Below are 26,548 nucleotides of genomic sequence, written 5' to 3'. Positions count from 1 at the left end.
GAGGTCCTCACACAGCGTGAGGACGTCCAGCGACCCTCTAGCACAGGTTTCCTGTGCTATAAAGGAGGAAGTGACCTCTAGTTGCTGTCTAGTAGACAGCCACTAGAGGTGGAGTTAACCCTGCAAGGTAATTATTGCAGTTTATAAAAACTGCAATAATTACACTTGCAGGGTTAAGGGTAGTGGGAGTTGGCACCCAGACCACTCCAATGGGCAGAAGTGGTCTGGGTGCCTGGAGTGTCCCTTTAAGGAGTAAACCTGTGTATTTTGCTTCGTTCTGAATTGAATTTCATCCGAATTTCCAAATCTAAATGAACTGATGAACAAATTTGGAACATACTGAAAAAAATATATATTTTGGATCCATTCATTTTAATGACAGCAAATTAAAGACTTGTCTACTATGCATCTTTAACAGAAAAAATAAGAAAAAAGGCTTTTTCTTAATTCTGCTCTTTGAACTGTTTGTAGATAGCTACCTACTTTAGTATTCGTACATGGGATTGTCACAAATTAGGGACTTATCTTCTACACAACTGAAAGGGAAAAATAATGAAAAGGGCTTGTCTTAATTTTGGACTCAGCTGCTTAGTAGATAGCTCCCTAATTTGGTATCTTTATGTGGGATTGCCATTTTAAGGAAACCAAATTAGGGAGCTATCTACTAAACACAACAGCTCTCTAATTTCTACCCTTATGTGGGATAGGCATATTTAAGGATATTAAGTTCAGGTGCTTTTTAACAGATAGTTCCCCTGTTTGGGCCACCCCTCACAAGGATATCAAATTAGGGAATTATCTACTAAACCGCACTTTAGAACAATACGAATAACGGTGCACAAATTTTGTGTTGGTTCAGATTTCTTTTCCGTATTTAGTTTCATTCAGAATAGATCATTTCCACATTTTGGATGAGGTGAAATTAGAAAATTAAAGAATGGAAACAAACCGAAAATAAACGAAACTCCATAACAGAGAGTTATGTGCACGGGCCAAACACATAAGATGGAATACCGACAATCATGGTATGAATTACAGTTCTAATAGAACAACTAGGGTTGTCTGACCCCGTGTCTTGCTTGTAAAAGTAAGTCCCTTCTCTGCCTTTGCTGGTCTCCTCCAACAAAATGGGCTCAATGGACAGATGCCAAGTCCAGAGCAAGATATCAGCTCGGCCAGGGCTTTCTAAGGGATTGACTCCATGGTCCCCCTTTCCATTAACATTAGGCTTTGTGGAGGAAGCCATGTTTGGACCAGATACGCAGGACCTACTTAGGACACACAGCTCGACTTTGAGAAATATTCAAAACCTTTAAAGGTTATATGAATAGTTGCTCTTGCAATGATGGAAGGAGTGATCCCACTGTTGTTTAAAAAAAAAAAAAATTTATATAAAGTTTATTTGTGGTTGGGCACAATAAGCCGAGGTATAGTAGTGGTGGTGTAAGTCGGTTGCGGTGTGCTGGATCCGACATTCGGGTAGGCCTGTAAAAAGAGGGCCTACCAAGTAAATGTCTTGATAAAGTAAGCGGTGGATTGGCTGAACCAGGAAGTATCTGCCTAGAGGAAGGGGAGGCCTGAGAATTTATAGGCTGGCTAACCCCTTCCACAACTACAGTACAGGCTGAGCCTACAACAAAGCCTTCTACTTTTTTTGAGCCAACATATTTTTTTATTTTTTTTAGAATCAAGGATAATAGGCGTTAGGAGAGGGAAAAAAATGTACCTGGAGAAAGATGTGGATAAACAAAAAAGTACAGGTGGACAATTGTCCATGAATATTCCAGCATCCAGGGCCTTCCATCGTGTCAAGCGTGGTCTCCTGCATAACTATTTTATCAGTTCAGGGCCAGTACCCCCATCCCCTCTTTCCAATGTGTCTAATGTCCACTAGCCTCATATTTAAACTAATAATAAATAAAATTAAGCTGTTTGCTCTGAATAAATGGCACATCTAATGTATCTCCTCTCAGAGCTCCTCAGTCTTTGGTAAAGAGTTTTTGGTTGAAAGAGTGACGTTTGCTGTGGTCTAAAACCATCACGTGCAGCTAGGTGTAAAAACTTCCTGTCAGCTAGTTAGTGCAATTGTGTAAAGTTTCAGATAATCAAAAATAGAGGGCACAGAGACGGGAGGTATACAGCTACAGACAATGGTGTGAGAGAAGTATGGCACAGGAAGAGGGTTATTTACTAAAGTAGGACCTTTTGGGAAGTAATCAGACGATTGCTCAGCTATTATGGCTTTCCATGGTTATTGACTAAAAATTGCACTTTAGTGAATAATCCTTCAATTTATCCTGTAACGGCAGCTTTAAAGGGACACTCCAGACCCCTAAAGCACATCAGCTTCCTGAAGTGATTTATGTGTGAAGACTGTGTCCTCTTTTTTTTTCTTCCCATTTTACGAAAAGTGCAGATTTTTATAGAAATTGGCACGTTTATAAATTAACCTGGTAACACCCCCTTGGCTGTCAATCAGACAACCGCTCCTGTTACTTCCTGGTTTGGTCAGCTCAGTGGAGCTAAACTCAAGAGGAAGTAATTGCCCAGAGCACCTGCCTTGCAAAGACTTCTCATTGAGCTGCATTGGTAAGTCTGTGATTGGACAGTCACAGAAAGACTGGGCGAGGTTAGAAGATGGGAAATATACCCAAAAATAAATGTTTTCTTTTGGATATATCTACTAAACGTTGCTTTTTACTTTTATTTAAGTTTTGGAGTGCTCATTTAATTTTTAACAAGTGTAGACAACCTTCAACACTTGAGATGTTGTTGACTACATCTTCCTTGATGCTTTGTCAACATTATGGAAGATGCTGTCCACAACATCCAGAGTGCCAATGCTTGCCTACCCTGATTTATATTTTGTGATGTATATGAAGATTATTACAGCAATGGTCTTCAGAGATGAAATATGGATTACAGAAGTGGCACTGCAGATCAGACACACGTAAGACTTATGGAGAGATGGTCTGTACATTGGACATGAGGAGGTTTAGAGCGAACAGTGCTCATGATCTATGATCTGTTCAGTGAGTTACCATGTGTATGGGCTGTGTCTTACCTCCTGTACAGCGAAGGCTTAACTGATGCCTCATTATCATTAAGAGTGCTCAGTGACGGCCATTGGTTTCCCAGAGGGGCTCCCAGGCTGGGAGTGAACTGTTTGATGGGGGCAGTTTCAGAAGGGAGGAGGCCAGTGCTGGAATCACATAGAGAAAGCACTCAGACATGCAATACATTCATTTCATAATGTCTGGCATACCCTCCTGCCATGGACAGACATTGCATGACCCTGGTTATATGCTACCTAGTAGGACGACCGTAGGGCTGTTATGGCTTCCATGCCTCTGTGTTGGTGTGTATCATGGTAAAGCATGCAGTATGAACTAGCTTACAGGGGTTAGGTGACATTCGCAAGCATCGTGGCTGCAAGAGCATTATGGGAGATGTAGTCTGAAACATCTGGAGCGCTGAAGGTTGCCTACCAGCATGTCATGGTTAATACCCAATAGACGTCCTTGTTAATGACCAAGTGTCTTAAAAGATCTAGTGGTTGAGTGACTAGTGGGTGTGTTGCATAAACGCCGAGTATTTCAATCTGCAATGGGATGAGAATCCAGTTTATGGACACCGGGGTGAGTTTTGACTTAATATATATATTAATAAAGGTCTGGTTCCTATGCATGTGTCCTAGAATCAGTGGTAGGCAATTCTAGCTACTAAAAGCCTGCAGATGGGGGAGCTATATAAGAAATGTACAGAACCAATTCAGGCCATAACTAAGTATATCTACCTATTTAAGGGCAATCTAAATGACTGATCCATTGGTTCGACACATCTCTTTTTCAGTAATGATATCCCAAAATCCGGGGCCTTTTACTTGTCCTTTAGGACTATAATTTCCTGACACTGATTTAGAGGACATGCGGTCCTGGATGAAGAATGTGTCTCCGGTGTGTGGTTTTGGTTGTTTTTCTTGTAGAAAGGTCATGAATGACATGTGAAAGGAATCCGTGAGAATTCAGTTTTTGGGGTTCTACTTCAATTCCTGATTGGAAATCTATATCTTACTAAGACACGGATCATCGATTGTTTTTGGTCAGTATGTGGTCTTAGTGAGTTGGTGGTTGAAAGGTACAGTGAAGAGGGAAGATGAGGATTTATTACATGAGTTAGCACAAATATACGTGGTTACATAGAGACTCTAGAACTCACAGTTGTTCTTGTAATTCCAGAATTACTCCCTCCAATTGATGCTTCTCTTGCAGACTCTGTTCTGCCTGTTCACTGATCCGCTGAGTAAGACGCTTGTTTTCAGCTTCCAAATTCTTCAACTGAGACTCTCGCAGACGTACTAGCTCTTCCAGATAACCCTGAGAAGGTCATGGGAATGGAAAGACCATGATAACATTAGTCCAATGGCACAAAAGCAAAATATCGGAGAAAAAAAAAACGTGTTTAATCCTTTATTGTTTTTTTAATATTCTACTAGAATTTGAGGAACTTTTAAGGGCATAAAATAAACCACAAATATGGTGAAAATATCGAGAAAATAGTAAAGTATAAAATAGAAAGCATAAATATAAATCCAAACTGTGCCCTGGTAGAATTTGATGCATTTTATCTTACTGGAAAACTCCGTCATGGAGAATTTATATGAAAAAAAAGCAGTTTGTTAAACCCGTTAAAGGACATTTCTTGCTTTTACAAGGACACAATCCAAATCTGGTCCCATGGGCGTAGTAAATAATGAAACAAAAGGCAACAGTGTCATGTATCAGTGCTTGGCCACTCAGCTGCAGATTGTATGCAAGATTAGATGCATCGGAACATTGTATATTATTTTTAAAAAATTTTTTTACTTTACTAAAACAAACAAGAGAATAAGTTTGGACCTCCCAAAAAAAATGTACAAGAACCAAATTCTGGCAAATTAACCTTTAATTGTAAATAACAAGCAGATAGACCGAAATCCTAAACACTCCAAATGCCTAAAGAACGTCAGCTTATTGAAATGCTATAGGGGTTAATATAGTGTCCTCTCAATGTCACATTATTGTGACACTGGTCACTGATGCTGTACCCTGCGTTTGTCTTAAATGCCCAAAGACAAACCTGAGCCAGTTTCCTTGTTAATTAAGTGTTCTTGCATAGCAAGACCACTTAATGTTATCTCACATATATATTATTATTCTTATTATAGCCAAATTTACCACCCTAACTCCTCCCACAGTTTTTACACTACATAGACAGTAATATACCGAAACGTGCGGATTGTTCCCGATCGGATTGCTATTACTTTGTGGAACGTTTAACCGAATGGTTCTCGGAATATCGTCGTTCTTGTGGCGAAATTGGTCCCATAGGAATGAATGGCAAAATGTTCAAAACTAGAGTGGGAGCTGGCAAAAGCTGAAAAATCAGGACATGATTTCTAAACTGCCACCACTCCCTCATTTTCAAGCCCACCTACACAAATCTTATATCAAAACGTTCAGTTATCCCTCCTGCCATTAAAAAGGTCCACGGCTAAGCCATAGTCCTGATAGTTTTCACAATATGACCATTTGTTTGCAACTCACGCCGTCCATTGACATTCATTGAAACTCCATTATGCAAAGCTCACATTTGAAGGGCAATTTCTAAACTGCGACTGTGCCTTCATTGTTAATATCTCAGAGACATGATACTATGCATCAAAATGTAGGTCTGGGCAGTGGCGTACATACCAGGGTCGCAGGGGTCGCGGCTGCGACCGGGCCCGGCCCACCAGGGGGCCCGGCCACCCTGCGACCCGGTATGTACCCACTGTGGCCAGCCTCTTCCCCTGGGGGACCCAGGAGCCGGCCACCTCAGGGCCCCCAGAGGCTGGCCGTGGTATGACCGGGCTGGCGGGCGCGCGAGGGAGCACTTTCCCCTGGGTGCTCCCTCTTCAGCTCCCTCGCGCACCGCACTAATACCGGAGCCGGAAGATGACATCATCTTCCGGCTCCGGTATCAGTACGCGGCGCGCGAGGGAGCTGAAGAGGGAGCACCCAGGGGAAAGTGCTCCCTCGCGCGCCCGCCAGCCAGTTAACCCGCCCAGCAGCACCACCACCACCACTGGACCCCAGGGAATCCCCTCAGCACTTCTAAAGGTAGGGAGGCTGAGGGGATTAAATAAAAAAAAAAAAAGTGAGTGTGAGTGTTAGTGTTAGTGAGTGTATGTGTGTTAGTGAGTGTGTGTGTGTGCGCGTGTGTTAGTGAGTGTGTGTGTGTTAGTGAGTGTGTGTGTGTGTGTGTGTTAGTGAGTGTGAGTGTGTGTGTGTGTGTTAGTGAGTGTGAGTGTGTGTGTGTGTGTTAGTGAGTGTGTGTGTGTGTGTGTGTTAGTGAGTGTGTGTGTGTGTTAGTGAGTGTGTGTGTGTGTGTGTGTGTTAGTGAGTGTGTGTGTGTGTGTGTGTGTGTGTTAGTGAGTGTGTGAGTGTTAGTGAGTGTGTGTGTGTTAGTGAGTGTTAGTGAGTGTGTGTGTGTTAGTGAGTGTTAGTAAGTGTGTGTGTGTGAGTGAGTGTTAGTGAGTGTGTGTGTGTTAGTGAGTGTGTGTGTGTTAGTGAGTGTGTGTGTGTTAGTGAGTGTGTGTGTGTGTGTGTGTGTGTTAGTGAGTGTGTGTGTGTGTGTTAGTGAGTGTGTGTGTGAGTGAGTGAGTGTGTGTTAGTGAGTGAGTGTGTGTTAGTGAGTGAGTGTGTGTTAGTGTGTTAGAGAGTGTGTGTGTCTGTTAGTGTTATAGTGTGTGTGTGTGTGTGTGTGTGTGTGTGTGTCTTTTAGTTTTAGTGAGTGTGTGTGTTAGTGAGTGTGTGTGTCTGTTAGTGTGTGTGTTAGTGTGTCAGTGAGTGTGTTACTGTGTGTCTGTTAGTGAGTGTGTGTTTTGTGAGTGAGTGTGTATGTCTGTCACTGAGTGTGTGTGTCTGTTAGCTAGTGTGTATGCGTCTGTTCATGAGAGTGTGTATGTCTTAAGCACTTACCTTTCTCCAGCGCCGGACATCCTTGGCGCTGGGGATCTCTCCGCCACTCAGCTCCGAATGCGATTAACCCTCAGTGAAACATAGCAGTTTTTCTGAAACTGCTATGTTTTCAGCTGCAGGGTTAAAACTAGAGGGACCTGGCACCCAGACCACTTAATTGAGCTGATGTGATCTTGGTGTCCGTAGTGGTCCTTTAAGTGTATGTCTATCTGCATGCACTGGCGTACATACCGCGGTCGCAGGGGTCGCAGCCCTGTGACCCCTCTGACCAGGTGCCCACCGCCAGTTCGCGCAGAGTAAGCGCGCAGGGGGGGGAGGGCCCACGGATCAGTTTTCGCACCGGGGCCCCATGGGTTGTGTGTACGCCACTGGGTCTGGGTCTTGTGATTCTCACAATATAAAGCTATTCACTGTAGGATTTATAGTTTTTAAAAAATACGACCGTTTGAAAATGGCAACCGCCAAAATACTCTGACCTGTGCCAGGCTGGAGCAGCAAGTGATGTCATAGACAGGGCCTTTTGTACACCTGCTAATGTTTTTTATAAATGTATGTTTTAATGTAACTGTGAAGCACTTTGGGCAACAACGTTGCAATTAACCCCTTCAGGACGGATGACGGACGAGGTCCGTCATCCAGGGAATATCCTTAACGACTGGTGACGGACCTCGTCCGTCACGCGGTAAAATTAACCCCAGATCGCCGCAATCGCGGCGATCGTGGGGCTAATGGTGCTCCGGTCTGCCTCTGTAGTAGAGGCAGACCGGGAGCACCGGATCGGGCTGCCCCAGTACATGTGCCCGCTCTGACAGCATGTCAGAGCGAGCACATGTGCTCTGTATACTCACCTCCGCCTTCAGTGTGAAGTGCAGGGAGACGGATCTTCAGTGATCCTGCCCCCTGGTGTGAAAAAAAAAAAAGTAAAATTAAAATCCCACCCCCCTTAACAAATTTTTATAAAAAATTAACCCCTTCCCTGCCAATTGATCACTGACTACAGTTATCAATTGGCAGGGATTACATTTTAATATGATCTGATTTTTTTTTTAACCCCTGAGGGTTAATTTTTTTTAACCCTCGGGGGTTAAATTTATTTTATTAATTAATTTAAATATTTTAAAATTATAAATTTAGCTAGCTGGGGAGGGTGGAAGTTAGTGGGGGATTGGGGGATTTAGTGTTAGGCTAACTAGGGGTTAACGTTAAAAAAAGTTTTAAAATAAGCTTTAAAAAGTAAAAAAATTAAGTTAAAAAAGTTTTAATAACGTTTAAGTAATAAATTAAAGAAAATAAACCCTTTACCCAGTCCAAATAAAAATTAACCCCTTCCCTGCCAATCTATCACTGCCTACAGTGATCAAAATACAGATCACAGTAATATACTGTGATCTCATTTTTTTTAACCCCTGACGATTAACTTTTATTTATTTTTTAACCCTCAGGGGTTAAATTTATTTAATTAACTAATTTAAATATTGTATAATTAAATATTTTGCTAGCTGGGGTGGGTGGGAGTTATGGGAAAATGGGGAATTTACTGTTAGTGCTGCTTACTGCTAGTTAGGGGTTAACGGTAAAAGAAAAAGCTTAGAAAAATGTTAAATCTGTAAAAAAAAAGTTTTACGAAAGTTTAGGAAACTTTCAAAAAATGAATAAGCAAAACAAAAGTTTAAAAAATAGTTTTAAAAAGTAAAAGAAGTTTTAAAAAGTTAAAAAATACATTTAATAACGCTCATTACCACTACACCTGGTACAAGCTAGCGGAAAAATGATCCCACGCTAAGGTTCAAAATATGCCTTTTGAAATACCCTGGGATGTCTTCTTTAAGAAATGGTATGCCTTTGTGGGGTAGTTTGAATTATATAGCCTGGTAAAATACTCTAAAATGGGACATGGGCACAGCGTAAAAATTTAAAGTTTGAAAAAAACTGGAATGACTATGTCCCAAATGTGCCCCTCTGATGTCCACATATACCTGGCAAAGGTACATACGGGGGTATTTTTGTACTCAGCTGACATAGCTGAGCAACATATGAAGTATTATACAGTCGTAGCACACATAAGGTTTGCAAAATATACTGTGCAAACTCACTTTGTGTGTCAAAAAGGCAGAAAAAACGCTTATTACCACTACACCTGGTACAAGCTAGCGGAAAAATTATCCCACGCTAAGGTTCAAAATATGCCTTTTGAAATACCCTGGGGTGTCTACTTTAAGAAATGGTAGGCCTTTGTGGGGTAGTTTGAATTTAAAACCTGCGAAGATGCTTGGAAATTGCACATAGGCCCAGCGTCAAAATTCAAAGTTCTGTAAAAACTGATATGGCTTGGTCTCCTATATGGCACTGTAGCTTCACAAAATAGTGCCAAAGACATTCATTGGGGATGTCTTTTTACTCAGAAGACTTAGCTGAGCATAATTTGGAGGTTTTGAACTTAGTGGCACATATGAAATATACAAAATGCCCAGCAAAAATGCAATCCGTATGTAAAAAATGCACAAAATTATTTTTTACCACATACTTTGGCATGTAATGGTAAAAAAATGGGGGCATGTTAAGGCACAATATGCACCTTATGAGATACCCTGGAGTGTCTACTTTTACAAATGGTAGGCCTTTGTGGTTTTTTTTGAACAGTCAAACTGTTATAATACCCCAAATGGAAGCATAGGCTCATTAAATCCGTCTCTCAAAATTCTACTGTGAATACTGAAAAGGACAGGTCTCCTATATGGCACTGTAGCTTCACGAAATAGTGCCAAAGACATACAATGGGGGTACCGTTGTACTCAGCAGAAGTAACTGAACACATAATAAAACTTTGTACAGGAATAGCACACACCAACTTTACAAAATACACATGAGAAGTTCTTTGTTATAAGTTTGTGTGCGAAAACCCCCCAAAAACACAATTTTACTCCAATATTTAGCAGAGGTTGGCGGTAAAATGGCTACGTAGAAAGTGTCAAAACAACCTTAGGTAAATAGCCTGTGGTGTCTACTTTATATAAATATATACTTTTGTGTGGCAATTTTGTTTTCTTTTATGGCTATTAAGCTTACAAGACAAACATACCAAATTCTAAAATCGCTCCACATTAAAAGTTTATTTTACTCCTTGTGCTTTGTGACCTGTAACTACCAAAAAAAACTTAAAATCCCAGACACATTATATATTCTGTAAATCAGAACAACTAAATGAATTTATTTTTAATTACTTTCCTTAACCTGCACTAATTGTGTGTGTATTATTGCAAAAACTGTAAAAAAAAAATCAAGATTTTTCATTTTTTTTGCATTTTTCTGTATTTTTAACTAATAAATAAGCATTTATGTAAATATATGTTACATCAAATTAAAGCCCTTTCTGTGCTTTAAAAAACGGTATATAATATGCGTCGGTGCAATAAATTAGTAAAATGCAAATTGCAGTTGAACGCAAACAGCAAAAAATGCAAAAAATGCTTGTGTCATTAAGTGAAAGACAAGCTTCTGAAGCGGTGTCCTTAAGGGGTTAAATGCTCTATATAAATAAATAATAACAGTTACTCCGCCCACTCCAGTTGTAGACTACTGGTGGAGGCAAGAACACTTCACACAATTTCCCCAGAAATTGTAGCTTTTCTAGTGTTTAATTGATATTGGACAGGGCTGCATTAATATCAAGAGATGTTATTTCTCTATTTCTTGGTTGATCGCCATTTATTTCATGATTAGCTTGAATCGCATTTTACATCAACATTTCTTTCTTATACATCAATAGCTCTTCAAACTTATTGGTTAGAATAGGCACATCACTATCTTTAATCCCCAGTTAAATACCAATAGTAGATTGGTTACTATAGCAACATTGCCTCCCCAGTGTAGTCAAATCCCATGTGTCGCTGGAAAATCTCTAATTCAGAATTAAGGTTTTTTTTTCTATAATACATTTCAATTTAACTGAGCTAGTTATACAGATGAAAAATACATCTCCAACCCGGTCTATGTTGAAGGTTAACAAGCACAGATTCAGATCAATAGCTCTACCGACCAACTGCTACGAGATGATTTAATCCTGTATTATACAATTACACTAAAACTGTGTTAGCTGAAAATAGTTTCCCACTGAGAATAGAACAAAGAGATGACTAAAGGTCCATAGATCGTTGGGCAGAAAAGGACCATGAAGTCTACATGGGAGTTAAATGGACTGAAAACAAGAGAGGTCAATTTGCACATACTTTAAAAACAGAAATGTAAAACAGTATTACATTATTCTCTACTCATAGTTACAACAATATCTATATAAATTATAAACTATTGAGAAAGACTGTGAGCTTTGCGATGGGCTGGTACACTCAATTTTACGTGCCTTCTCGGCCAAAAGTATACAACCTTCCCCCATATAAGGAACACATTTTTTTGTTCATCCTGGTTCTGTTTTCTCCTCGTATTTTGTGTACATCTTTTTAAAGTTACCAATAAAGGTGTTATCAGTTACAGAGTCTCACTCCCAGTCCCAGAATTCCTCCATATATTTCAGATAATTTAAAAAACAAACAAAAACAAAACAGTGTTTATGGAGGTCAAACAATGCCCACCATTCTCAGATCTTCTTGACCTACAACTCCCATCTCCAAAGTTTTTTTTAAGTTAGATGTTTGAACACCAGGTCCACCAGTAAATTACAAAATTTATGATTGACACCAGCTGAAACACAGATACCAGCTGGTGACGAGGTATACAGTGGACATGTAAATGTTTTTCTCAGTTAAGTCCAAAACCAGTCCTCATGCACTTCCAAGGGCTCGAATTTTATTATTATCTCCACTGGAACACCCATAAATCCTGTACCATTAGTGGTGGCACCGCACTGTTTTATGGAATAATGGCCTAATGGAATTGTGCATGTCCTATGTATAGTTATTTTTGGTCAATGAGAGAGTATCATAACATGGCTAGATGTCTGACTGGCGACATAATGGACTCCAGTAGATCACAGATTGCTCTAAGGCACCAATGTCGAACAAGGTCAAGTTTTCTAACAAAATTAAAAGAGAATTGAAACTTGTCTGGCAATTCAGCCCTGAACTTTGGATGGAACCAGTCTGCCTACATCCCAACATTTCAAATTAAATTTAGGGGATGTGGCCAGAGGAATGGCTGTTAATGACTTTTATAGATGACTGCATGACCTACTGTAAAACAGAATATATTTTTAAGAACTTTATTTTTATCATGTGCACAAACTAATTTGTAAACATGTTTATTGCAGTTTTAAGCCACATTACTGTGAGTTTCCTTGCTGTAAAGCTTCGTTATACCCTGCCATACACCAATAAGAAACATTGAAATAGTAAAGAGGGACAGAGGACATATGGGCTCAAAGAGGGACTGTCCCTTATAAATAGGGTCACTTGGGTGGTATGAGTCTGAAATGCTAATGACATTTGAAGTGATATAAGTGAGCCAAACTGGCTGGGTCACTATTCGGAAGTCAAATTATACATTTTTTATGATGTGCTACAGTAAAAGATTAAAATGAGTGCTAAGCCCAAAGGGTAGTGCATGAATCAAATCAATAAAAGTAGAATATAAAATGTATGATTATCAAAGTTCATTTACAGTCGCCTTCAACAAGAACCAGAATAGCAGGAAAGAAACCGTGTAACATCTCTCCCACACCACCTTCCCAACAGGTTAAAAGCCTTGAATTAATATTCAACAGCTACAATTCACTTAAACCATACATAGAAGCAAATACTAAGTCTACACGGGGGATGATTTGCTGGATAACACATTAGCTTGCCCCCAGAGCAGTCACAGCATTGCTTGTATTGTCAAGCCTAGATCCCAACAATGCTCTGTACGTAGGTATGACAGACAAACTTTTCTCACCCCTACAGGTAAACAGGCATGTGACTGCATCTCGGGTGCCCGCAAGCAATTACATTAGCTCTATCTAAACATGCATCCTCTAAACTCCTCATTGTGGGCCACAGAGCACTCCTTCATCACAAACCACAATATCATAGAAACATAGAATGTGACGGCAGATAAGAACCATTCGGCCCATCTAGTCTGCCCAATTTTCTAAATACTTTCATTAGTCCTTGGCCTTATCTTATATCTAGGATAGCCTTATGCATATCCCACGCATGCTTAAACTCCTTCACTGTGTTAACCTCTACCACTTCAGCTGGAAGGCTATTCCATGCATCCACTACCCTCTCAGTAAAGTAATACTTCCTGATATTATTTTTAAACCTTTGTCCCTCTAATTTAAGACTATGTCCTCTTGTTGTGGTAGTTTACTTCTTTTAAATATAGTCTCCTCCTTTACTGTGTTGATTCTCTTTATGTATTTAAATATTTCTATCATATCCCCCCCTGTCTCGTCTTTCCTCCAAACTTCCTGCAGGATAGCCATACATTTAATATCCCATCTCATCGCCTTAGGTGCACCACAGCAGCATGTGTCCAGGTCAAGTGATTTAAGAATGCAAAGAGAGAAGGCTGATCACCATCGGTACAAAGGTTGTAACTCTTGAGTGCTCTCCCTCTAGACAACAGAACAACCGAGGACCATCCCACGTTTTAGAAAAAAAAATTGAAGACATCACTCTGCTTACTACAATCAGTAATAACCTCTCATTCCATTACTCTTTCTTTCCGACCCTCTCATTTCAGCCATTTACACCTTGGATCTCTCCATCTGTCCGCCTCTGTTTTCCATCCCCCTATAGTTTCCAAAAGCATCCTGCTGTTTGTCTCTCTCTTTCATGTTTTTTCTTCTCCTAACAGTTTCCAAAAGCTGGGCTGGCATTGTTTATGCTCGATAGACCAATAAAGAGCCCGACAAACCGATCAGATAAGTAGATTTGACATCTCGTCTCCCTCTAAGCACATTGTCCAAAGGTCCACTTCTACTCTCTAGATTACTCAATATTTATAATTAATATTATGACTTATTCTTGGATTTTCTGGCTGTTCATATTTATAGTTAAAGTCCTAGTCTTTGCATCGTATCATTCATTCCTTTTCCACGGAGAACGATATTTATAGCACTGCAAAGGAGGACAATATACTACCGATACATTTACTACATGATCGTGATATCAAGGTTCCAATTCTAAGCCAGCTGCAGAAATTGAAATTCACTTTATTGTCTCTCAACTTAGTGAATGACCCTGAATATGTTAAATTATAATTTGATGAATTATTCTATTCTGGAATTCACCGAATCCATAAAAAGAACATGGGAGAGATCTCGATTACTCTGGTCGTACAAGTCAAATCAAACAATTACTGGAGATACAAAGTACCATAATTTATTCATACCTTCTGTGCATAGACAATGCGAAATTTCTGCTCCATTTTGCGCCACTTGCTGTACCAACTCTCCTCGTCAGTAAGAAGGGGCAGGTAAGGATGTTCCGGTGAACTGTCTTCACTGCTACTCCCCCCCACGCTCTCCCTGTCCTCCTCCTCGCTCAAGTAATCATAGCTGGTGAAAAAAAGCAGAACATCAGTTTGGAACATAAGTTGACCCCCTTAAGGACACAGCTTCAGAAGTAAAATTTCTGTCATTTGTCATTATGGGTTAAAGGGACACTATAGTCACCAGAACAACTACAGCTTATTGAATCTGTTCTGGTGAGTAGAATCATTACCGTCAGGCTTTTTGCTGTAAACACTGTCTTTTCAGAGAAAATGCAGTGTTTACATTACAGCCTATAACTTCACTGGCCACTCCTCAGATGGCTGTTAGAGATCCTTCCTGGGTCATGGCTGCCTAAAATGCATCCAAACATTCAGTGTCTCCTCCCTCTGCATGCAGACACTGAACTTTCCTCATAGATATTCATTGATTCAATTCATCTCTATGAGGAGATACTGATTGGCCAGGGCTGTGTTTGAATTGTCCTGGTTCTGCCCCTGATCTGCCTCTTTGTCAGTCTCAGCCAATCCTATGGGGAAGCATTCTGATTGGATCAGGCCACCACTTCTGATTGCTTGTTTTTTTCGGAGGCAAACAGCATGCAGAGTTACAGCTTCTGACTTGAATACAAGTAAGATTTCTATATTTATGGAGGCATGATGGGTCCAGGGGGGGCTAGATGGTGGTTTTAACACTATAGGGTCAGGAATACATGTTTGTGTTCCTGACCCTATAGTGATCCTTTAAGTATCACTTTACTGTATCTACACTCCGATCTGCTGCTTAATCTAATAACTAAAAATGTGCAAAAATTACCCCAGAGTTATATTTATTAAAAAAAAAAACCTGACTAGTGAGAAATATTATAATTCCCTAGAATCTACTCCATCAAAATCAATTTACAAGCTCACGTGTTAATCCTGTTATCACTTTGCATTAAAAAAAACAAAAACTCACCTTTGTGTAAACTTAAGGTAGGGAGTGTAATCTATGACTGCTGGAGTTTTGCCATCAATGCCTTCTCCTTTAAGGCAAAAGCTGTAAGAGAGTAATGTATGCATGGATCAAATCCAAGGGTCTACAGATTCACTGGGAGGGAGAGATGTATGGGACAGGATGGTAATGATGTGGGGAGGACAGAACAAAGGACATGGCTGACGGAGAGAGGAATCCCCTTCAATGGATGATATAAATATAGTAAAGTATTTATGGGAAATGTACATTTTATGAGAGATTACTATGAAATATTAAACTCGACCGGAATATATATTTTTTGATGGCTTCCAAACTTTTATAGCTGACCTGTAACTCTACAATGGCAAAAAAAAAGAAAGAAAAGTTTGAAAAAGTTAATAATAATAAAAAAAAGTCCTGGTGAATTGTAGTCACCACTCTTGGCAGATCGCTCCATATTGTTAATGGGCTCTTAGATGGAAGTCCGGGTGGTATTACTCATTGACTTATAGAGTATTAGGACAGGAGGTGATGAGATTTCCCAGAATAGGTCCAGCTCATAAGAACTGGAATGGGAGAGTGACTTGTTTTGTGTATGAAATCACCGTGTGTGTGCTGGAAGGAACACTAAGGGGAGAGTTAACAAGGCAAATTGGGTGCTGAATAAAGATCACTAATCATGGAACCCCAGAATTTCTCTTAACATTGCTTAATATTCGTACCTGTTTTGACCTGATAAATTTGGCCTTAAGGTTCTGGTGGGAAGGGATAAGAGAAACGAGTGCTTGGAATGGGCCTGGGGCTAACCTCCAAGTGAGAGCGAGTGAGGCTCTTGGATACTCGTTGGTCAAAAAAAGATACATGTGAAAAGGATGGTGCGAAAAAGTTAATTGTGGAGAAGATGCAGATGGTGAGATTGTGGACATTGGAGAGAAGATACGAAAGATACGATGTTTGATGACAGGAAAGGGAAGTATCAAGGAAGCTTGAAGGGTAGGAGGGGGACGTTACCTCTCCTCACCTGAAGTCGATGGCACTCAAGCCTATTAGCATACCGGTGAGTACTGAGGATTCTTCTCGCAGCAAGATGGCACCGTCGTCATAAAATCTCCTGGGGAAAGGGGACAGAGAATGGGAGTGAGAAGCATGCCCAAACGAGAGGGGGAGAACACTGCTGGTGTATAAAGGGATGGGTAAATAAAAATATAGCTAGGAGTGTTCAATGATAACCCTTTGTGCATCTCCAACCTCAGCAACTTTGCAACTCAAAGGGTTAATAGATATTTCTTCCATTGCTTGCCTTGTGGTCCGCGTGTCTCTGAGAGCCATCACAATGTATTCTGACAATCGTTTCTCCATAAGAGCGAGACGCAGCCAGGCCCGACCCTACAACACAAAGCCACGGTTGAACAGAGCCTGTCCATCAAGTGTAATAGAATACAGATGCAATAGAACACAATACGCAAAACAATAAAAAAGCCTTGCGACACAATGTACAATTAGTGACACAACATACACTAGACAATAAAAGCCCAACCTCGTACCTTTGCCCTGGCTGTGCTGATGTTCTCCATGTTTTCAATGCTGCTGATACAATTGTTGGGGACTTTGCTGCAAGCGATTCGGATATAATCCCAGAATCCTCTCTGACCATCGGAGCTGAACCAGCTGACATGACCTGAGAGCACAAAGGAAGACAGACAATGCGAATCATACATCGAGAGAGGGGAAAAAAAATATTGGATTTTTAGAGCAATTAGAGAATTGTAGGGTAAAAGGAAAATATGGATTTTAAAAAAACAAATCACAGAGATGTGGAATATTTTTCAAATACAGGATGGATGTCAGAGGGCAGGGAGAAGGCATGGAAGAAGAGAGAAACCAGATATAGACAGCATACAGCGATAGCAGAAAGATAAAAACTGCCCGGAGAGACAGCAGTCAGAGAGCGTGAATAGAATGCAGTCAAAGAACATGGTCAGCATGGTCAGGATGCAGCCATAGAGACAAAATGGACAAAACGCAGCAAAAGACAGCATGGACTGAAACCAGCCAGAGAGACAGCATGAACTGAAACCAGCCAGAGAGACAGCATGAACTGAAACCAGCCAGAGAGACAGCATGAACTGAAACCAGCCAGAGAGACAGCATGAACTGAAACCAGCCAGAGAGACAGCATGAACTGAAACCAGCCAGAGAGACAGCATGAACTGAAACCAGCCAGAGAGACAGCATGAACTGAAACCAGCCAGAGAGACAGCATGAACTGAAACCAGCCAGAGAGACAGCATGGACTGAAACCAGCCAGAGAGACAGCATGGACTGAAACCAACCAGAGAGACAGCATGGACTGAAACCAGCCAGAGAGACAGCATGAACTGAAACCAACCAGAGAGACAGCATGGACTGAAACCAACCAGAGAGACAGCATGGACTGAAACCAACCAGAGAGACAGCATGGACTGAAACCAACCAGAGAGACAGCATGGACTGAAACCAACCAGAGAGACAGCATGGACTGAAACCAACCAGAGAGACAGCATGAACTGAAACCAGCCAGAGAGACAGCATGGACTGAAACCAGCCAGAGAGACAGCATGGACTGAAACCAACCAGAGAGACAGCATGGACTGAAACCAACCAGAGAGACAGTATGGACTGAAACCAGCCAGAGAGACAGCATGAGCTGAAACCAGCCAGAGAGACAGCATGAGCTGAAACCAGCCAGAGAGACAGCATGAACTGAAACCAGCCAGAGAGACAGCATGAACTGAAACCAACCAGAGAGACAGCATGGACTGAAACCAACCAGAGAGACAGCATGGACTGAAACCAACCAGAGAGACAGCATGAACTGAAACCAGCCAGAGAGACAGCATGGACTGAAACCAACCAGAGAGACAGCATGAACTGAAACCAGCCAGAGAGACAGCATGAACTGAAACCAGCCAGAGAGACAGCATGAACTGAAACCAGCCAGAGAGACAGCATGAACTGAAACCAACCAGAGAGACAGCATGAACAGAAAGCTGCCAGAGAGACAGCATGAACTGAAACCAACCAGAGAGACAGCATGAACTGAAACCAGCCAGAGAGACAGCGTGGACTGAAACCAGCAAGAGAGACAGAATAGGCAAAATGTAGCACGAGATAGCCTACACAGAGAGCAGTCAAAGAGGCAGCATGGACAAAAAAAACAGAGAGACACAATAAGCAGAAAGCAGCCAGAGAGACAGCATGGACAGAAAGCTGCCAGAGAGACAGCATGGACAGAAAGCTGCCAGAGAGACAGCATGAACAAAAAGCTGCCAGAGATACAGCATGAACAAAAAGCTGCCAGAGAGACAGCATAAACAGAAAGCTGCTAAAGAGACAGCATGGATAGAAAGCTGCCAGAGAGACAGCATGGATAGAGAGCAGCCAGAGAGACAGCATGAACAGAAAGCTGCCAGAGAGACAGCATGGATAGAGAGCAACCAGAGAGACAGCATGGATAGAGAGCAACCAGAGAGACAGCATGGATAGAGAGCAGCCAGAGAGACAGCATGGATAGAGAGCAGCCAGAGAGACAGCATGGATAGAGAGCAGCCAGAGAGACAGCATGGACAGAAAGTTGCCACAGAGTCAGCATGGACAGAAAGCTGCCAGAGAGACAGCATGAACAGAAAGCAGCCAGAGAGACAGCATGGATAGAGAGCAGCCAGAGAGACAGCATGAATAGAGAGCAGCCAGAGAGACAGCATGGACAGAAAGCTGCCAGAGAGACAGCATGGATAGAGAGCAGCCCTAGAGACTGCATGGAGAGAGAGCAGCCAGAGAGACAGCATGAACAGAAAGCTGCCAGAGAGACAGCATGAACAGAAAGCTGCCAGAGAGACAGCATGAACAGAAAGCTGCCAGAGAGACAGCATGAACAGAAAGCTGCCAGAGAGACAGCATGAACAGAAAGCTGCCAGAGAGACAGCATGAACAGAAAGCTGCCAGAGAGACAGCATGAACAGAAAGCTGCCAGAGAGACAGCATAAACAGAAAGCTGCCAGAGAGACAGCATAAACAGAAAGCTGCCAGAGAGACAGCATAAACAGAAAGCTGCCAGAGAGACAGCATAAACAGAAAGCTGCCAGAGAGACAGCATAAACAGAAAGCTGCCAGAGAGACAGCATGGACAGAAAGCTGCCAGAGAGACAGCATGAACAGAAAGCTGCCAGAGAGACAGCATGAACAGAAAGCTGCCAGAGAGACAGCATAAACAGAAAGCTGCCAGAGAGACAGCATAAACAGAAAGCTGCCAGAGAGACAGCATAAACAGAAAGCTGCCAGAGAGACAGCATAAACAGAAAGCTGCCAGAGAGACAGCATGGACAGAAAGCTGCCAGAGAGACAGCATGAACAGAAAGCTGCCAGAGAGACAGCATGAACAGAAAGCTGCCAGAGAGACAGCATGAACAGAAAGCTGCCAGAGAGACAGCATTAACAGAAAGCTGCCAGAGAGACAGCATGGACAGAAAGCTGCCAGAGAGACAGCATGAACAGAAAGCTGTCAAAGAGACAGCATGGATAGAAAGCTGCCAGAGAGACAGTATGGACAGAAAGTAGCCAGAGAGACAGCATAGATAGAGAGTAGCCAGAGAGACAGCATGGATAGAGAGCAGCCAGAGAGACAGCATGAATAGAGAGCAGCCAGAGAGACAGCATGGACAGAGAGAGAGACAAGAGACAAAACACACTGACAGAAAAAGAGAAAACAACATTGGCAGAAAAGTGAGAGATTCCACATTGACAGCTCGTAGGGGAAAAGATAATCATAGAGAACACAATTTAACAAATTAGAAGCAACATTACAGATTGCAAGCAACAAGAGAGAGAAAAAGAGAAGCAAAAGATTGCTTTACATTTATCATAAAGCATTAATGGGCACTCCAGACCCCTAAAATGCTTTAGCTTGCTGAAGTACTTTTCATTTTACAGAATGTGCAGATTTCAATAGAAATTAAAATGGTTACACCCCCCTGGCTGTCAATCAGACAACATGTACTTTTACTTCCTGTTTTTTTTTTTTTGTTTTGTTTTTTATCAGTTTAGCTAAACTTAAGAGGCGGCAATTGCCCAGAGCACCTGCCTTGCAGAGACTTCTCATTAGGAAGTCTGTGATTGGACAGCCATAGAGAGTCTGGGCGGGGTTTAAAGGGGAAGGCTTGCAAAGGCATCAGACAGGAGAACTGCAGCTTTTAAAAGGAGATTTTAGATATACCCTAATTAAAATATGCATAGATAAATGCCTGCATTTTTTATTAGGATATATCTACTAAACTGTTATTTGTATTTGTTGTTTTATTTGAGCAGTAGAGTGTACCTTTAAGGATTAAAGCTCACAAGAGCTAGGAGTCCATGACTCTGCTCCATTATGTCCTGTGGATCTACTAAATTACAATATATGGGGGGGGGGGGCGGGGCCTGACAGCCAAGATGGCCGGACGCAAAATCTAAGAACTCCAGCAACATTAAGCACAAACAAGCGACAACCGACCGGTCCATCAACGCTGGCAGCACACGGTGACCAGAATCCGTCTCATAAAAACAAGAGGAACGGAATGATACCAGTCCGGCACCGAAGTGAGGTGGAATGGCCCGGGCCGACCATGTGGCCTGTAGTGGAGCGGAACCCAAAGCCTGAGGGACCGACACAAAAGCCCAGATGCAGCATAGCCCTGCTGCCCCCCCTCTGGACCGGCGGGGGATATCCCAGTCCTCGACGGGGGCGAACAACCCCGCAACCAAGCATGACCATGCAATGGCACCCAAAGCAAGACGGGCCAGCCTGGGCCCAGACAAGATGGCGGCTCACACACAGCCAAACTTAACCCGCGTGCAAATTCAGCCTCCATGGCACACATGGGAGTTCCATGACCAGATGCGCGCCGGCCTCTGGGCCAAGCTCCATACCCAGAAATGGACATTCAGGAGGGCGATGAGAGAGGTAGAAGCTTGGATACGCCCTGCAACCCGGCGATACCTAAGCGGGAATGCCCCTCGCGCCTCCAGAAGGGCTCTCGGACAACGCCGATGCCGGAGATCAACAGCGCAAGGTACCCGGGGTCACAGCGGACGTGTCCCCATGCCTCAGGGAGAGACACGCCAACTCACACAACTCACCAGCACCTCGGCAGCCCCAACAACCCTCACCCAGCAAGGCGCAACCCCGCACCTGCGAACTTACGGTGTCGGCCGTAACGATGACCAGGAGGCAGTGAGACTTGATACCGGTGGTAGTTACAGGCGGGGAACCCCTCCGCGGCACAAGAGGCCCACACAAAGCCCAGTGAGAACGCTGACCCAGGAGGCCCACACAAAGCCCAGCAGAACAGGCGTCGGCTGATAGCAGAAGAAGCTGCAGACAAAGACCTAGACACCCCTACCAGGCACTGAAAGGCTCTTACTCAAAAATATGGATTGTTAGTACACCGTACATCCATACATTACAGACCCTTCTCTTCCTGGACATTCGTGGGTACTCTGGACTGGCTATACGAAGGGGGTGAGGAATTAATTAGACGGTCTCTCCACAATGAACTTCTTGGCAAAGCATACCCCTCACTAATTATGCCATGTTTTGTTGGGTTTTGTTTACTCGTTAATTAATGTACCTTAATACACTAGATTGAAATGCATCGCACAAAGCTACACATACTAGATAATAATGGCATAGGTACAACAGAATGACCTTCTCCGAACCGCAATGCCATGTATTTGATATAACTTTCAACGCACTTGAATTAATCGTAAGCCTGTTTCGCTTAAAAATAATCCACTGGTGTAATAAAGCCAGATGTTTGAATGGTTTTATTACAAAACTGCGCTGTTTAACCTGTCTCACCTTAAATTGGTTTAAATTGTCCTCAACTACAACGAGAATTTACGCTGTTATAACCTCGGCATAAGTATGCATGTTAGACCTGCTCAAAAAGGCAATGCCATATATTTACCATAATCTTTAAAACGCTACAAAACTAGTCGTAAGCCTGTCTAGCTTAGTGAGTTTAAAACAATCCAATGATGCTATACAGCCAGATACTCCCGTGTGTTATCCTCTCTTAAAAATGTGCACATTCTCATGCCATGCAATTGTAACTCTATGTATCTGAAAACTATAGTAATCGCTGTTGTGGCATTACTAGACTACATGTTATCTATATCACTGCATGAAAAATAAAGAATTAAAAAAAAATGACAATATATGTGACACAGCTCCTATTTTTCCCCCCATACTTTCTACTCCCTTCTGTCTCCATGCCTCTCTGATCTTTATCCCATACGTTATTTCCTTCTCTCGACTACCCTCTGTTTAAAATTCCATTCCATATTTTTTCCCTCATTTTCCTCCCTTCCCCTATTTTCCATTTCACTTTCTTCTCATCATTCCATCCCTATTCTTTTCTTTATTTCCCTTCTCACTCTCCTCCTTCACTTTATCTTCCTTCTATTCTCTCTCCCAATCATCCCTCCAATATGGTTCTCATCTCTCCCCTTGTTTTTTTCTTTTAACTCTAATAACTCTCTTCTTGTCCCTTCTCCTGGTTTGCCTTGCTCAGCTATCCATCCCTTATCTCTACAAATCACTTCCCTCCTGTCTTTTTCACCTTTGAAACGGTGGCTAAGAATATGCTCAAGAATTGCAGCGAAATTCACAAATTCTTCTGAGGAATCGTCAATAGGCTCAGCCGTGTATTTCTCTAGGAGTGTCTTCACAGAAAACCTGGGTTAAAGATGACAAGGAAACCACAAAACAAAAGTTATAGGAGAGCAGAAGGTGAACATGGATGGTGACAAAAGATGTGGCTACAAAATGAAGTATGGGGCAGTAGGACAAAGGGATGAGAGATGGGCAATAAAGATGGACCTTCCTACTGAGCTTCTGCATGTGGATGAAGAGCTTGAGTGCGTTTTGTCAGTCAAGTAGATGAGCATGAGGTGATGGTTTTTGAGACTGGTGAGGACCCAAAGATTTAAATAGTTTAATATTTGAGGAGTGTGAAAGGTTGGTAACTCAGCTACAGAGCCAGCTGTTGGTGTAGAACAGACATAAGCAACCTTTGGAACTTCAGATGTTTGGACTACATCTCTCATTCTTACAGACACAACACTGACAAAGCATCATGGGAGATGTGCAATAACTGGAGTACCGAGCCTGCCTACCCCTGGTGTAGAACAACTAAAGTATCAAGGATATTGATACTTTAGAGAGAGTTTAGGGAAGGGCTACTAAACTGGTTCATGGATTGCAGGATAAAACTTACAAGGAAAGGTTAAAGGAACTTAACATGTATAGCATGGAGGAAAGACGAGACAGGGGGGATATGATAGAAACATTTAAATACATAAAGGGAATCAACACAGTAAAGGAGGAGACTATATTTAAAAGAAGAAAAACTACCACAACAAGAGGACATAGTCTTAAATTAGAGGGGCAAAGGTTTAAAAATATCAGAAAGTATTACTTTACTGAGAGGGTAGTGGATGCATGGAACAGCATTCCAGCTGAAGTGGTAGAGGTTAACACATTAAAGGAGTTTAAGCATGCGTGGGATAGGCATAAGGCTATCCTAGCTATACGATAAGGCCAGAGACTAATGAAAGTATTTAGAAAATTGGGCAGACTAGATGGGACGAATGGTACTAATCTACCGTCACATTCTATGTTTCTATCTTAGAGTACAGGGTTTAGGAATTTTCAAGTTATTTCAAACATAGACATTAATAAAACCTGGACCTCTGGTGGGTCTTGAGGTTGGGTTTTGGAATGATTAGTTTAAGAGTTAAGAAATAGAATGACAGTTCATTGTTTTTTTGTTTTTTGTTTTTTTTTATTCAAGAGAAACATCTGGTCGGGCCAAAAACTAAGGAAAAATATAGCAACGTTATTAAGTAAAGGTAGATCAATGAGTGTGAAAATAAATTGATGAGTCAGGCAGAGGAAAGGGAGTAAAGAGTGAGTGGGCAGGTGTGAATGACAAAGTCGAGCAAAGGAATAGGAGTGATGGGGCATGACTATGAGAAATATGGCAGTGCAAGTGGGTGGGTACAGAGAGAGAAAATGGGCATCAGGTAGATGTCGAAGTATGTGGGCTTCACCACGAGCAATGAGGCAGCCAGGCAGTCACACTCAAGTAGGTGGGCTTGAATATGAGGAAAGAGAAGTCAGATAAGGGTTAGTGAGTGCTCATAGAGAGACATTCGAACATCTGACAGATCTTTGAGAGTTATGAGAGTTACAGAATATCAGTATATAGAATGTGATTATAAGGAGATGGGCAAGCAACAGGATGAGAACACGTGAACAAGCAAACAATATATATATATTATATATTAGCAGATAGGATGGTGAAGACAAATGTTAATAGAAAATGATGAATATTGGAGATCTGAAGAAAAAAAGGGAAGGAATAATCAGGAAGAAAAGGAAAGATGAAAATTGCAAGCTTGTTAAAGGAAGAGATATATACTGTTATGATATGTAGTATAATAGTATTTTATACTGGGAAATATTTTTTTTATTAAAATAGGTGTGCTGGTAAAGGAAATTGAGAGATAAACATAATCTCACTTTTATAAAAAAAAATATATGGGGTAGGTGAGAGAGGTAAAGAGATTGAAAATCGGATAAAGGGTAGATGGTTGATAGCTCAGACAGACAGATATTAATGACTATAAACTGACAATAGATGAAAAATAAGAATAAAAAAGATATAAACATTTTCAAAACAGCAATTTTACTAAACAAATATTTATATTATTATATAGGAGTGGCAGACAGAGTACTAAGCCACCAGATAGAAAAGCCATTATAGAAAGAGAGGTTGAGGTAGCATTAGAGAAATGAAGAGGCAGAGAGGGGGTATTAATATGTACAATCGCCTATTAAACATACTTAGACAATGTATATTCAGTTGACATTGTGTGTATATACAGACTATGATATGCACTCCCAATGTGTCCTTGGCCTCTTTCTTTAATTCAGGTTATGACATCACATGGCCAGCTGTGATCTCACTTCCTGTCATCACCCCCTATGACCAGAATTCCCATTCAGTTTTCTCATTCAGAATGCCATCAGTGACATCCCCCACCACCCATGAAAAATGTCACTCCCTGGCATGTTAACTTCCTCCTCTCCTCCCCCCAATTACATTAACCCCTTGTAGATATGCCTGCTTTATATGTCCTGAGACATCTTGCCCTCAAAAATCATTCTACCTCTCATAACCTTATTTTAAGCCATCATCCCTTGACAAGTCTAACCATCCCATTACAAGCTTGTCTTTTTCTTTATGTCTGCCTTGAGGACCTCCAGCCATTCATTCTCCAGGATGTAGACACCCATTTCTCTAACACCTCTCTGAGGAATAGATCTGAAGCCTTTCTTCCCATCAGTCTATTTCCATGAGCTCCCAGTGTCCCTCTGAGCCTCACCCCAGCTCTATGTCCATGCTATATACATTGTATTCCATTGTCATTCTAGAATGGAACCTCCCCCCTTCCCTTCTAACCCCCTAGAGCTGACCTGCAAACAGTCAGTAGGTTCTTCCTCTCCACTGCAATGTTCCTCGAGGATGACTTTTTACTTGGCAATCCCAGAGCCATGGCCGACTGCATGAAGCTTGGTCCCATCCACAGCAAAATATCCAGGCTCCCCCTCCCCAAAAGACAGGACCAGTCCACCTGCTGGCATACAGGCTAATGCTTCTATCTTCTATGTGTCTGGATCAGCCCTCAGTCACTGAGCCTCCCTTCTTTGATGGGCTTGCAATAGGGACCCTATAGCAGCAGAATAAGGATGGTAAAGGCTGCTGTCCCTGGTACTGAACAGGAGACACTGCTAGTGACGTCACCCACCCAGAGAGAGCATCGGGGGAGGAGAAGGAGGGCCATTGTGGAGGGGGGGAAGGAGCGGGGGGAGGCAGCTGAGGTTAGAAAGATTGGGTCATGTGACCAAAGGAGGTTACAAAAAAAAAGAATTCTCACAAAATATGTTTACTAGCCATTCAGCGTTAAAATAGGTTATTATGTTTGTAAAGATATTGGCATCTGAATGGTTCTTGCAAATGATGAAAACGACAAAAAAGTTCAGATATTAAAAGCAATATATATATTATAATTACTAGAATAGTAG

General features: G+C 41.8%; 1 protein-coding gene across 1 annotated transcript in view; it reads right to left on the bottom strand.

The window, feature by feature from the left end:
• RUNDC3A (RUN domain containing 3A) overlaps window positions 1-26,261 on the bottom strand; it is a 30,190-nt gene extending 3,929 nt beyond the window's left edge. Inside the window, exons 1-9 of the mRNA XM_063425546.1 lie at window positions 25,940-26,261; window positions 23,019-23,134; window positions 16,926-17,059; window positions 16,682-16,767; window positions 16,403-16,492; window positions 15,385-15,465; window positions 14,328-14,493; window positions 4,219-4,376; window positions 3,065-3,202 (exon numbers count right to left, since the gene is read on the bottom strand). Coding sequence (XP_063281616.1) covers window positions 3,065-3,202; window positions 4,219-4,376; window positions 14,328-14,493; window positions 15,385-15,465; window positions 16,403-16,492; window positions 16,682-16,767; window positions 16,926-17,059; window positions 23,019-23,134; window positions 25,940-26,046 — 1,076 coding nt within the window. The 5' untranslated portion in view covers window positions 26,047-26,261. The remainder of the gene's footprint in view (window positions 1-3,064; window positions 3,203-4,218; window positions 4,377-14,327; window positions 14,494-15,384; window positions 15,466-16,402; window positions 16,493-16,681; window positions 16,768-16,925; window positions 17,060-23,018; window positions 23,135-25,939) is intronic.
• Between the last annotated feature and the right edge of the window lie 287 nt (window positions 26,262-26,548).

Source organism: Pelobates fuscus, chromosome 6 (genome assembly GCF_036172605.1).
Source record: "Pelobates fuscus isolate aPelFus1 chromosome 6, aPelFus1.pri, whole genome shotgun sequence".
In the NCBI taxonomy this organism is placed as follows: Eukaryota; Metazoa; Chordata; class Amphibia; order Anura; family Pelobatidae; genus Pelobates; species Pelobates fuscus.
Note: the sequence above shows the minus strand (reverse complement) of the source record. Positions and strands in the feature narration are given on the sequence as shown.